A 13,668-nucleotide genomic window follows, 5' to 3' on the forward strand; every position below is an offset into this window, starting at 1 on the left:
TACCCTCCTACTCAGGCAGAGGGAGACAGGTGGTCTTTCCAACTCACTGCACAATAAATCCCCCATTCCCTGCAGTGGGGCTTGGGGTATTCACCGTTAGGAATGTGGCAACTTTCTGCAAGTTGCTGACTCTCCTCAGCTCTTACATTTTAGTAATTTAGCATATGCTCTTATCCAGAGAGACTTACAGAAGTGAGTGCATACATTTTCATAACTTTTTTTTCCTGCGTACTGTTCTCAGCAGAGCAAAGCTGGAGGAGGGACCTTGCTCTGCAGTCCTGACCTTTCCTCCTCTTCCTCAGCAACATGGCTGTGTACTCCATCCCTGTGCTCTTCTCCACACACCTCTTCACTATGGCAAACTTCCCCCTGGAGAAAGATAGGGGACTTAATGTTGAAGGACAGGCCTTAATAATGAGCACACTGCCCCTTCCAACAGGATCAACACACATAGGACTACAACGTGATAAACCATTTATGTCACGTTCTGACCATAGTTCTTATGTGTTTGGCTTGTTTTAGTGTTGGTCAGGACGTGAGCTGGGTGGGCATTCTATGTTGTGTGTCTTGTTTGTCCGTTTCTATGTTTGGCCTAATATGGTTCTCAATCAGAGGCAGATGTTTTGTGTTGTCTCTGATTGGGAATCATATATAGGTGGCTTGTTTTGTGTTGGGGATTGTGGGTGGTTGTTTCCTGTCTTTGTGTTTTCTATGCACCAGCTAGGACTGTATCGGGTTGCCACATTTTGTATTTGTAGTGTTCACTGTTTATTCGTTTAATTAAACATGTTGAGCACTGGCTACGCTGCGTGTTGGTCTGATCCCTGATCTTCTAGTAAAGAGAGGGAAGGCTGCCGTTACAATTTATTAATAGGTCTTAGAGAAGGCTAACTATAGTGATTGTTGATGTTGATTATGCATTTTGGTGGATAATCAAGATTGTAATTTACATCCAACTGGTCTGTCTTCCCTTGATTCGAACTTGAATGATTGGGAAATGGGCAATAAGGTGGCACAGACCATCAATTGTTGTCATGGTCACTGAATAGGTCTTTGTCTTCCTGCATTCCTTGATTAAATCATTATTAAACCAATGCAACCTTCAAGCTCACCCAACCATTCATTTTAGTTACCCATTTTAATGCCCAGAAAGAGAGCCTGGGTTCATCAATGACCTCATGCAGTATTATTGGCTGGCTAGCTGTCACATTGTGGCTCCCGGCTTAAGGCTCCAAAGACTGTCTCTACCCTCAGAGTTTATCACGTGCAGTGAGATTCAGGAGTCAGCAAATCAAGTCTTCATACATACATAAGGACTATAACATTTATCTAAACTATCTAGCATAAGGCCATGCCCCATACTTTAACTTAATTACAAGATGTTTTCCAACTGTTGTAAATAAGTGTGTTAGTAGTAGTAGGTTCCGAGTAGTGCCATCCATGTCTCGATCCAGTTATTCACAGAGGTATGTCTCTAGCCTTTAGCCCTGGCTGACGTTGTAAACCCTGACGCTGATAAACCCATTCATGTCCTCAGTCACACTGAGGACCAGGTGCATGGGCTCTCTGCTGTGTGCATATGAGAACGTGATTATAAAGCACAGGGTAGGTGGGTTAAGGTGAGAAGATACTCAGCCCAAACAGGATCACTCTCACCACAAATGAATGATCTTGAAAAAAAACAATAACTTAATAAATATTTACCTGACTAAGTGTTTACACGACTACCTGGACAGAATTGGCCCAGGCAGAAAGTTCCATGAGGGACTAAATTCAGCTCATTCCCAAGAGGCCTGATTTCAGCACTCAAACTCATGTTATAAAGCCTGTGTGACTTGTAACTTATAAAAATGAAACTCCCACAAGCTATTTTGCACATGGCCACTCATACACACATGGCCACTCATACACACATACACACACATGGTCACTCCCACACACACACACACACACACACACACGATGAGCGATGACCGAGCGGCATAGGCAAGATGCAATAGATGGTATAAAATACAGTATTTGCATATGAGTTGAGTAATGTAAGATATGTAAACATTGTTAAAGTGGCATTATTTAAAGTGAATAGTGATCCATTTATTAAAGTGGCCAATGATTTGAGTCTGTATGTAGGAAGCAGCCTCTCTGTGTTAGTGATGGCTCTCTGTTAGTGATACCATGCTGACTAATTACATTATTTAAGGGAATTAACTCACACTAGTACTGAACCTGGCCAACTTTAGTTTACAACTCAAAAAGTTATGCACTGGAAAATATTGTAATACTGTAACTTGTCTCAGCTGTCCAGATAAACCATGAAAAAAGATAAATCGATAACAGTGCTAATCAAAGAGTGTCCATGGTTTTGGAATAGATTACATGCTTTTGTCCATGCTTTTGCATGACAAATCTCCTGTGACTTCAGTTCTCTTTATTTTCGGTATGCCAATGGCTAGATTCACTTGCCAGTCTTGCACTCACAGCTGGGGAAAGTGACTAGTCAATGGGGATCTATAATTGTATTTCTTTGTCATCCTGAAATCTTTAAATTGAAACCAGGGACTACAGCTGAGAATTTGGTTTGCTGTCTGGTGCAATGTCAAATACCTGAATCTATGTTAAAAACAAAATAGTCCTTGACCTATACTAAATTATTAGAAGGACATACATCCAATGGATGGTGCCTGAAGTTGTTACCACATTGAACATTGATTGAAAAGGACAACCATGCACTATGATTGAAAGCATCCCAAGTTAGGAACATGATTAGAATATTATTCCCCTAGGCAGAAAATAGCCTGTAGCTTTTTTAATAGCCCCCAACCTCTTTGCCAGGTATAACGTTGTACACGTCCTGAAATGGCTCTGTCCTGATTGGGGTTTTGATGCTATCCAGAAGAAGCGCAAGTGGCTCCCCGGTTCGTCTCGACCTGAGGGCGGCTTCTCTCGTTGATGATCCGTGGACTGGCTGGTGGAATCATTCTTGGTTAACTTGATGAATAATCTGTCAACAGAAATGCGCGCTGTTGACAGAGCGTAACAACGTGTCCTTTCTTTTACTGCGTTTTGGAGAAGTTTTCCAGTTAGGGCACCAAATGTACAAATGTAATTCTAGCCAATCACCCTGTCTATAAGAACATACCCACATGTTATCCGCAGTTCTAAAGCAGTCAGGCAGAGAAACAGTTTGACAGGCTGCTCTGATAACCCTCTTGACAAAACCCTCTTGACAGGGTTTTGTCAAGATTGTGCGTTCTGGTGGCTGATAATAGCTCACCAGAACGCACAATGGGCGAATAATTTTTGCATCGCCCGGTGCCCCGGTTGGACGGGGCTTGCTCATTTTAGACCATTCCATTGGTCGTAAAATAAAATCTCCACCCACCTTGGGCAATCTTGGAAAACGAAACATTTCCGAGTTAAAGGGCAGGGCGGGGTCTTGAAATTGAAGGAATTCGATGTCCCAGGCATGCCCCTTGTGAACGGGGTTAGCATTGATTGTATTCATTTTGAAACAGGGCTGCCTCCCGCAAGTGAGCCGGGTGCCCCTGTCAAAGACGGCGAAGTCGGCTGAAAACAAAAGTGAGGTATGTCAAGCACGTGGAGTAATGAGTTAAGATTCACTGTTTTCACATGCATAAGGGTTTGCTTTTTATTAAAACGTATATCGCTTTACCTGCCTTCCCAAGGAAAACTACAAAAATGGTAGCCTAATGTATAGCCTATTTGATAGAAAATGCATGTTTTATGTTTCTGAACGATGCATCATGCTGTTTTGTTGACACTATGGCCCGGTGATGGTCGATTTGACCCAGTGCTCCTCCCTCACCGATTTTTTGCACAGTGAGGTGAGGAGCCATATCCCGGTTTACCCCGGTTCAGTCTAATAGAACTCCCACCTTGAGCTCATTATGTAGGTAGCCCAGGTTGAGTAGCTTCAAGGGATGCCACTGAAACACTACGCCCTACTGAAAGATGGCATAGGATTGATGGTCATAGGAACAAGCATTAACAATTTCTTTATTCACTTTAAAAAAGTCACAAATTTGACTTTGAGTCAAGTAATGCTCTTGGGCTGATTACTAGCTATAGCCGATAGCTGTTTATGTTCTTTAAAATATGAGAAAAGGATATTTGATTTGTCTATAAATAAGCCTATTATTGTATTCAATGACAAAATAAAACGTCTCTATCGAAATAGCTTACAATTCACTTTAGTTAAAGGGGCAATGCAGTCAAAAATGTAATTTCCTGTGTTTTATATTTCCACACTATGAGGCTGGAATTATAAAAAATTATGATAATACCCTTCAGTGTAAGAGCTGTTTGAAAATACTGCCTGAAATTTTAGCTCGTTTTGCATGGGCTGAGTGATATCACCAGGCAGCAGAGGTGGCACCACAGGTCACCTGATGGTAACCAGGTAAAACTCAGGAACCTAGTAAGGTTTGCCCTATTGCCTGGGGCAAGTGAACTGAGCAGTCAGACAAGTTGAGCCTTCTCTAAAGTTGTCCCAGGTGATTTATTTTGACTACAAACAACACAACTGTATGGAATTCCAGTAGGTGTAGCCTAAAACTGATCTTTCTGGCTCATCCCCATTGTTTAAGTGAAACAATGGCAATTTGTGGAAGTTGTGCCTACTCTGTGGTTGTCCTATTGGGCAGGGGCAAAAAAAAATGAAAACAACCAAACTGCAAAGCATTCTAGTAGGGGCATTGCAAAAGACGTTGCTTTTTTTAACCTGCTACACTGTTGGAAGCTATGGTGAACTTCGATTGGTTACTCCTGCCACAATATCAGCTTTCCCAACTTTAGTCCCGAACTGTTCAGCTCCCTCACTCAGTCTCACATTCCAAAGAGTCCCCCTCTCATTCCACCATCTCTAGTGTGTAGTCCAGTCAGATGTGAGCTGCGCATTGAGATCTTGAAAATAGAACCAGAGCATAATTTTACACTTGAGTAGAGCAAGCCTCTAATGGACCCGGCGCACTCTGGCCAAGGTTTTGTTGCCATTAATAGTGGAGCCGGTGCGCTCACGACCATGAATAGGAGCGGCTTGCACTCGGCAAAAGTTACATGCTGACTACACTGGCCACATGCGTGCTTTCGTGCGCGCCATCTCACACATGTTTTTTGGCTAGAGCTTTGTCGAATTTTGGTCCGGAGTCTACAAAATCGTGTGTTTCTCTACTCCGACTATTAACACTAGAAAAGCTAGGCATCTTCCAATCCATTTCTGAGCCAATTTATTCTAACAATGTAATAAATACATTTCATATATGCTAATGCAAAAACTCATCATTTGGTTGTGTTTGAGGGTTTTAGGTAGGCCTACCTTTAGAATACCAAGGAAAAAAAACACCCCATGCTATATGTAAAAACTAAAAAACATAAAACATCACAATTCAAGTGTTATGCACCATCACAAATAAATGCATTATTATTTTGTTAAGGCAGGTCTTTAGATTATGATTTTTCAGGGGGTGCTGCACCATCCTAAGCACCATCCTAAGCACCCCTACTTCCCGCTGCTATGGTTAGACCTACAGTTGATCAGACTGATACAGCATGTCAGATCCTAATATTTAGGTGAAGGGTTGCTACAACTTTTCTGTAAAGAGTTTTTGCTTGTGTCTGGAGTGAGTTATTTTCCCATTTGCTAAAATAATACTGGAAGAAAGTGGAAAGCATGCTCTGCTTTCTGTTGAGGTGCTCCATGCCCGACCCACACTACCTGTGATTTCCGTGAATCTGATTGGTCAACCCACACACACACGCACACACACGCGCACACACACACACACAACCTGCAGTACTCTGATGAGAAGGACTAATGCCACGTTCACATGCTAGTCGGAATTAGGAAACTCCAAAATTTGTGACTTGCTAACTGTTTGAACGCGGCATGTGTATAACTACAACCAGTTAGCAAGTCGGAAATTTCGACTAGCACGTGAACGCGGCAATAGTGCACAAGTTAACAAATTAGAAGGCAAGTTAGTCTAAAAAAGAGTAGGCCTATTTTGTTCCTATTTTCAAAGCTTTTGCGTCCACATTTTTTATTAAACCAAATCAAAAGTGCGCTGCCTAGCTTTCAGGTTACACATCCCTCCCATTAGGCTCCATCAATTAGGTCCCTCACTCAGACCACTCCCAGACAGTCCTCGCTAAATTATTTCTAAGAAGCTATTTATGTTTCTTTTTGACCATTTTCATTGAAAACAAGGCAACCGTAAACATGTCAAGGATGCAGCGCCCCCCCACCCTTTGGCCAATTGAGGTATCGCATTAAAGTTCAGTTAACTACTATAATTCCCACCTTGAGCCAATCAGTGTAATTGTGTAAATGCCAGATCTCTATGGCAAGACACATCATTCACTCAAGTTTTGTCAAAATTGGCCCAGTGCTGTTTGAGATATTGCATGTGACTAATAAACATACAAACGAACGTACGGAAGGAGACAGATCCACTGTCCCTTCCCTGATTTCACAGTGGTGGACAACAATCACAGTAAGGTACTTAATTGTTACCCAGAAATGATTTGATATTGAGATAAAAACAGCTGCATTGGACCTTTTAAGAGGCATTTTAAAAGGGTGTTTCTATATGCAGAAACTCTGATGCAGGCATAGGTCAATTCAAAAGTATTTGTAATCTAAAATCAAATCCACTCCCATATGAGATTACTATGACCTTACCACAGATGAAAGTTATAATTATTAGTTATAATAATCTTTGACCGTAGTGTCAGTGGCTCTGCCACATGTGTCACAGTGTTCTCTAGTGGTAAAAGATAACGGCAGTTAACATATACTGGGGACATATCACTATTCTTTGACACTCATAAAACTAGTAGAAGAAAGTAGGTGCTTAACGAAGTGATTTTTTTATTGACATTCGTTAACAGTATATTTGCTTGAATTGAAAGCGCAGCCTGAGAATTACTGCATGTGAGCCCAACAGACAACCAAAGAATACTGTCGGGCTAAAAAAAATCTAGGAGGACATAGTGGGGACAGACAGTGAAACATATAGACCTCAGAGGGTTTCTGAGAACAAAATAATGGTTGTAAAACGTTCACTAGCTGCCATCTCTTAAAGAGGAAATATCATGTGAGATATTTTCAAAGTAGGCAACAGATTGATGTTTGAAAATTGCATTGCTTGTTCTTCGCCACACAAAATGTGCATAGCATGAGACACATTTTCAACAGTAACTTAAACATACTGCATAAAAACATAGTGTAGAAAATAAATAAATAAAAATACATTAATAACTCCCTTCAATCTTGTACTGTATATCTGACATTTTGTCATTTCAAAATGATTTCAGGAACATCTTACTGAGTATATTAGAAATTGTTATACATTTCCTGTATAGCCTTCCAATTTTATAATAGCAACTATAAATGCACTCACTATACATTCCAGAATCTTAATTGTCCAAGGAAAGGAACACGAGATAAAGTGAACAGATTGGATCAGAAACATAGGTCATGTAAGTACAGTAGTGTTTAATGTAAGTTTCTGGTGTCTCTCTTCTAATATCAAACTACTATAACGATGCACATGAAAAGATAGGACATATACAATTATTGAATTGGTCTGCAATCAACTCAGTTATAGGCTTATGTCTGTGTGACAGTGGCATGTTGTCATATACAGTGTTTTCATGTTAAGGCATGGCATTTGCAGACTATAACAGCTGTCATATCCTATTATGATAGTCGCTATAGCATATGTGCATTAAATGTCAACATGAGGGTAAATTAATAAAGCAACCCTGTGGGGTCTGTCCTAAAGGGTGTGGCATGGCAACCTGGAACTGACAAAAGACACTCCAACATAATGTCCATTTTGAGTCAATTACATTTTCATCATGTCATTGCACATATGGCTGTGGGCAAAGGTAGACATACAGGCATAAACTGAAACAAAATCAAACATGTTAACTCTGCTAAAACACAAGCGGTGACAGGTCAACAGCATTGTATGCTACTGTATTTCTTTCAGCAAAAACTATATTTGCAAGTGGTGTTACATTTAAAAATAGAATAGATTTTTGTTTGAATAGTGGTATACATATTTCAGGTGAGCTTACTAAGTGTTAACTCCTTACAAGTGCAACAGATATTCAGGAAGAATAAGATCCAGTACAATCTAAACACAATACCCGCAAATTTACTTCAAATTATCTCTCTCTTGGTGTTTGAAAACGGCTGCCCGGAGAACAGGGCTCCGGGCAGCCGAGCGGAAATGGAGGAAAACTCGCCTCCCTGCGGACCTGGCATCCTTTCACTCCCTCCTCTCTACATTCTCCTCTTCTGTCTCTGCTGCTAAAGCCACTTTCTACCACTCTAAATTCCAAGCATCTGCCTCTAACCCTAGGAAGCTCTTTGCCACCTTCTCCTCCCTCCTGAATCCTCCTCCCCCTCCTCCCCCCTCCTCCCTCTCTGCGGATGACTTCGTCAACCATTTTGAAAAGAAGGTCGACGACATCCGATCCTCGTTTGCTAAGTCAAACGACACCGCTGGTTCTGCTCACACTGCCCTACCCTGTGCTTTGACCTCTTTCTCCCCTCTCTCTCCAGATGAAATCTCGCGTCTTGTGACGGCCGGCCGCCCAACAACCTGCCCGCTTGACCCTATCCCCTCCTCTCTTCTCCAGACCATTTCCGGAGACCTTCTCCCTTACCTCACCTCGCTCATCAACTCATCCTTGACCGCTGGCTACGTCCCTTCCGTCTTCAAGAGAGCGAGAGTTGCACCCCTTCTGAAAAAACCTACACTCGATCCCTCCGATGTCAACAACTACAGACCAGTATCCCTTCTTTCTTTTCTCTCCAAAACTCTTGAACGTGCCGTCCTTGGCCAGCTCTCCTGCTATCTCTCTCAGAATGACCTTCTTGATCCAAATCAGTCAGGTTTCAAGACTAGTCATTCAACTGAGACTGCTCTTCTCTGTGTCACGGAGGCGCTCCGCACTGCTAAAGCTAACTCTCTCTCCTCTGCTCTCATCCTTCTAGACCTATCGGCTGCCTTTGATACTGTGAACCATCAGATCCTCCTCTCCACCCTCTCCGAGCTGGGCATCTCCGGCGCGGCCCACGCTTGGATTGCGTCCTACCTGACAGGTCGCTCCTACCAGGTGGCGTGGCGAGAATCTGTCTCCGCACAACGTGCTCTCACCACTGGTGTCCCCCAGGGCTCTGTTCTAGGCCCTCTCCTATTCTCGCTATACACCAAGTCACTTGGCTCTGTCATATCCTCACATGGCCTCTCCTATCATTGCTATGCAGACGACACACAATTAATCTTCTCCTTTCCCCCCTCTGATAACCAGGTGGCGAATCGCATCTCTGCATGTCTGGCAGACATATCAGTGTGGATGACGGATCACCACCTCAAGCTGAACCTCGGCAAGACGGAGCTGCTCTTCCTCCCGGGGAAGGACTGCCCGTTCCATGATCTCGCCATCACGGTTGACAACTCCATTGTGTCCTCCTCCCAGAGCGCTAAGAACCTTGGCGTGATCCTGGACAACACCCTGTCGTTCTCAACTCACATCAAGGCGGTGACCCGTTCCTGTAGGTTCATGCTCTACAACATTCGCAGAGTACGACCCTGCCTCACACAGGAAGCGGCGCAGGTCCTAATCCAGGCACTTGTCATCTCCCGTCTGGATTACTGCAACTCGCTGTTGGCTGGGCTCCCTGCCTGTGCCATTAAACCCCTACAACTCATCCAGAACGCCGCAGCCCGTCTGGTGTTCAACCTTCCCAAGTTCTCTCACGTCACCCCGCTCCTCCGCTCTCTCCACTGGCTTCCAGTTGAAGCTCGCATCCGCTACAAGACCATGGTGCTTGCCTACGGAGCTGTGAGGGAAACGGCACCTCCGTACCTTCAGGCTCTGATCAGGCCCTACACCCAAACAAGGGCACTGCGTTCATCCACCTCTGGCCTGCTCGCCTCCCTACCTCTGAGGAAGTACAGTTCCCGCTCAGCCCAGTCAAAACTGTTCGCTGCTCTGGCACCCCAATGGTGGAACAAACTCCCTCACGACGCCAGGTCAGCGGAGTCAATCACCACCTTCCGGAGACACCTGAAACCCCACCTCTTTAAGGAATACCTAGGATAGGATAAAGTAATCCTCCTAACCCCCCCCCCCCTCCCCCTTAAAAGAGTTAGATGCACTATTGTAAAGTGGTTGTTCCACTGGATATCATAAGGTGAATGCACCAATTTGTAAGTCGCTCTGGATAAGAGCGTCTGCTAAATGACTTAAATGTAAATGTAAATGTATAACAAAAAACTTCAATATGTCCTGTTGTGTTTTCCATGCTTGAAAAATTCTTGTAAAAAACACATTAAAATATATATTTTTAAATTTCCAAAATAATGTGTGGTGTTATTCACAGTCTACCGTATACAGATGAAACAAATACATTTTGTGATAATGAAACATTCATAATATCCTGACTGAATTGTGTTGAAACAAGAGAAAACGCACCTCATGTAAACATCAAATGGTTCTCAAAATCAAGAGGGGAAAAATACGTTTTCACATGGAGCACATCAAAGCAGTTATTCTTCTGATCAGACATTGGTGATAAAGTGGGTTTCTTCACCTCCCTTCACTCTAATCACTTACAGTGAAACTGTGGTTTGTGTTAATTTCCCAATCAACATCAAGGTTTACATCAATTCCACATATTTAGCGATAACACATCGTTTTGACTTCAGTTACAGTGCAGTATAACAACTAATATCCTTAGAATCCTCGAACAGTCATTTTGCAATTGTGGGAGGGTCTTGCTATATTTTTGAATCTCTCTTGATATATCACAATGTTCACAAAATCTTGGTAAAAATGATATTTCTTTTAAGTTCTTTATGGACAATATGCTTTGGTTATTATTTTAGTAGTAATACCCTTCAGCAGCCATTTTGTCCTTGAGAGATGATGATGAGCCAGTCCTTTGCTGATGTCCTATCCTGGGATAATCCCAGTCGCAGCAGTATTTGAAGTGGAATTGCTGAAGTTGGAACACAACGTTTTGATATAATGTTGGTTGTAGTGGTTCTTCCCGTGACAGTTTTTGAGGCATTTTTCTCCCTCTTATAATGTGAATTGAGGCATTTCTTTAGTGATAATTGTGGTTGTGATTGGTGATAGATTATGTGACGATGCTAGCTGAGGCTGTTGGTGCAGAGATGGACTAGCTGATTCGTTGGTGTGATTTGTAGAGTCATGGCCCTGAGTACTGTTATAGGCTGAGGCCAAATAAGAGCTATTGCATACAGCTTGGTTACTTTATGCAATATCCCCTTAACAAAGGTACATTGTAACAGGTGAGTAATGCATGCGGTGGTGGTTGGCTTTTCCTTTTTCTTGTACACTGTACATAGATTGTTAAAAAAGAGAAACATACAGTCCTCTGGCTGTTGTATTGAAATGTACAGTAAAAAGGGAGTGTTGCATACAGTAGAATCCCCGGTCCTGAGGCACAGGATTCGACAGTAAGATCGTGACTGCTTTCCAAATGGAACCCTATTCCCTAGTGCAGAGTTCCGCACATGATTTTATTTACATGGACATAAAAGACTGTAAAAACACCAGCAAATCAGCTCCAAGTAATTTTAACTTTGGAAATCTGTTCCAAAGTATTCCCACGCATAATAGCGAGATATTGTGATCATATACAAATATAAGCAACGTTTGAAGTGATTGTTTTAGTGAAATATTTATATCTGTTTGGGATTCTTGTGGTCAATCTGCAGTCTACAAATGATTTGTAATTACAGTATGTTCTGGCCCCCTGACCATCCCCTCAAGAAAAAATTGTCCCGCGGCTGAATCTAGTTGATGATCCCTGCCCTAGTGCAATACTAAGGGCACTATATAGGTAATAGGGTCCCATTTGGGATGCACAACGTCTTTCTCCTTCACTCAAGGCCAAAGGTGCTGGTCTCCTCCACAGCGATAAGCAGTTTATCATAGAGCATGGTGTAGGAAAGGTACGGAGGGAGATCCAGCCGGTTGAAGCATGTGTGTGCCCTGGAAGATAGATATACTGTAGATCATCAGCATTAGACAACCACATCAACTGAATAGTTTTTCGCCAAATGCGTTGTATGTGAAAGTTATGCAGGGGTTTGAAGGATAACATAATTAGGAAAGTTTGAATCCAAAGCATGTACAGACCTATAATAGCAGAATTGAATCATACAATTATAGTCTTGGGTAAAGAGTTTACTGTATATTACCTGGGTAGAGCGGTGATCTTGCCCCACTTCTCGATACAGAAGCGTCGCAGGCCATTGCTGCCCCGTAGCGCGGTGAAGCCCTCGTAGGGAACACTGGAGGTGCCCGTCACAAACTGCAGCAGACGCAACCTCTGCTCATTGTTGAAGCGCTCCACTGCCCCCCAGAACCACCGGATCACTATGTGGCTGTCATGGTAGCCTGCAATGGAGAAGGCCAACGGAGGTGGTAGCTTGTCCCATACCAGATGTGCAGTAGCCAACTCCTTTATTGTTGCAATGCCATAGAAAAGTTGGCTACAGCATATACAGTTTAGGACCAGGGGCTACAGGGGGGCTGGTTCAACAAGGGAATGTGGCCTGTGTGTTCAGTCCATCTAACAAGTTTGACAATTAAATGTGCACCTTATATCACATACAGTTGAAGTCGGATATTTACATACACTTAGGTTGGAGTCATTAAAACTCGTTTTTCAACCACTCCACAAATTTCTTGTTAACAAACTATAGTTTTGGCAAGTCGGTTAGGACATCTACTTTGTGCATGACACAAGTAATTTTTCCAACAATTGTTTACAGACAGATTATTTCACTTATAATTCACTGTATCCCAATTCCAGTGGGTCAGAAGTTTACATACACTAAGTTGACTGTGTTTTTAAACAGCTTGGAAAATTCCAGAAAATGATGTCATGGCTTTAGAAGCTTCTGATAGGCTAAGTGACATAATTTGAGTCAATTGGAGATGTACCTGTGGATGTATTTCTCAAGGCCTACCTTCAAACTCAGTGCCTCTTTGCTTGACATCATGGGAAAATCAAAAGAAATCAGCCAAGACCTCAGAAAAAAAATTGTAGACCTCCACAAGTCTGGTTCATCCTTGGGAGTAATTTTCAAACGCCTGAAGGTACCACGTTCATCTGTACCAACAATAGTACGCAAGTAATAACACCATGGGACCACGCAGCCGTCATACCGCTCAGGAAGGAGATGCGTTCTGTCTCCTAGAGATAAACGTACTTTGGTGCGAAAAGTGCAAATCAATCCCAGAACAATTCAAAGAACCTTGTGAAGATGCTGGAGGAAACAGGTACAAAATAATCTATATTCACAGTAAAACGAGTCCAATATCGACATTACCTGAAAGGCCGCTCAGCAAGGAAGAAGCCACTGCTCCAAAACCGCCGTTAAAAAGCCACACTATGGTTTGCAACTGCACATGGGGACAAAGATCGAACACCATCCCAACCGTGAAGCACGGGAGTGGCAACGTCATGTTGTGGGGGTGCTTTGCTACAGGAGGGACTGGTGCACTTCACAAAATAGATGGCATCATGAGGAAGGAAAATTATGTGGATATATTGAACCAACATCTCAAGACATCAGTCAGGAAGTTGACGCT

At 42.7% G+C, this 13,668-nt stretch overlaps 1 protein-coding gene across 1 annotated transcript in view; it reads right to left on the reverse strand.

The window, feature by feature from the left end:
- Positions 1-6,864: 6,864 nt before the first annotated feature.
- Positions 6,865-13,668, reverse strand: part of LOC139550717 (E3 ubiquitin-protein ligase HECW1-like) — a 68,889-nt gene continuing 62,085 nt past the window's right edge. Inside the window, exons 27-28 of the mRNA XM_071361814.1 lie at positions 12,270-12,468; positions 6,865-12,060 (exon numbers count right to left, since the gene is read on the reverse strand). Of these exons, the coding sequence (XP_071217915.1) occupies positions 11,949-12,060; positions 12,270-12,468 (311 nt within the window). The 3' untranslated portion in view covers positions 6,865-11,948. The remainder of the gene's footprint in view (positions 12,061-12,269; positions 12,469-13,668) is intronic.

Source organism: Salvelinus alpinus, chromosome 23 (genome assembly GCF_045679555.1).
Source record: "Salvelinus alpinus chromosome 23, SLU_Salpinus.1, whole genome shotgun sequence".
NCBI classification, from domain to species: domain Eukaryota; kingdom Metazoa; phylum Chordata; class Actinopteri; order Salmoniformes; family Salmonidae; genus Salvelinus; species Salvelinus alpinus.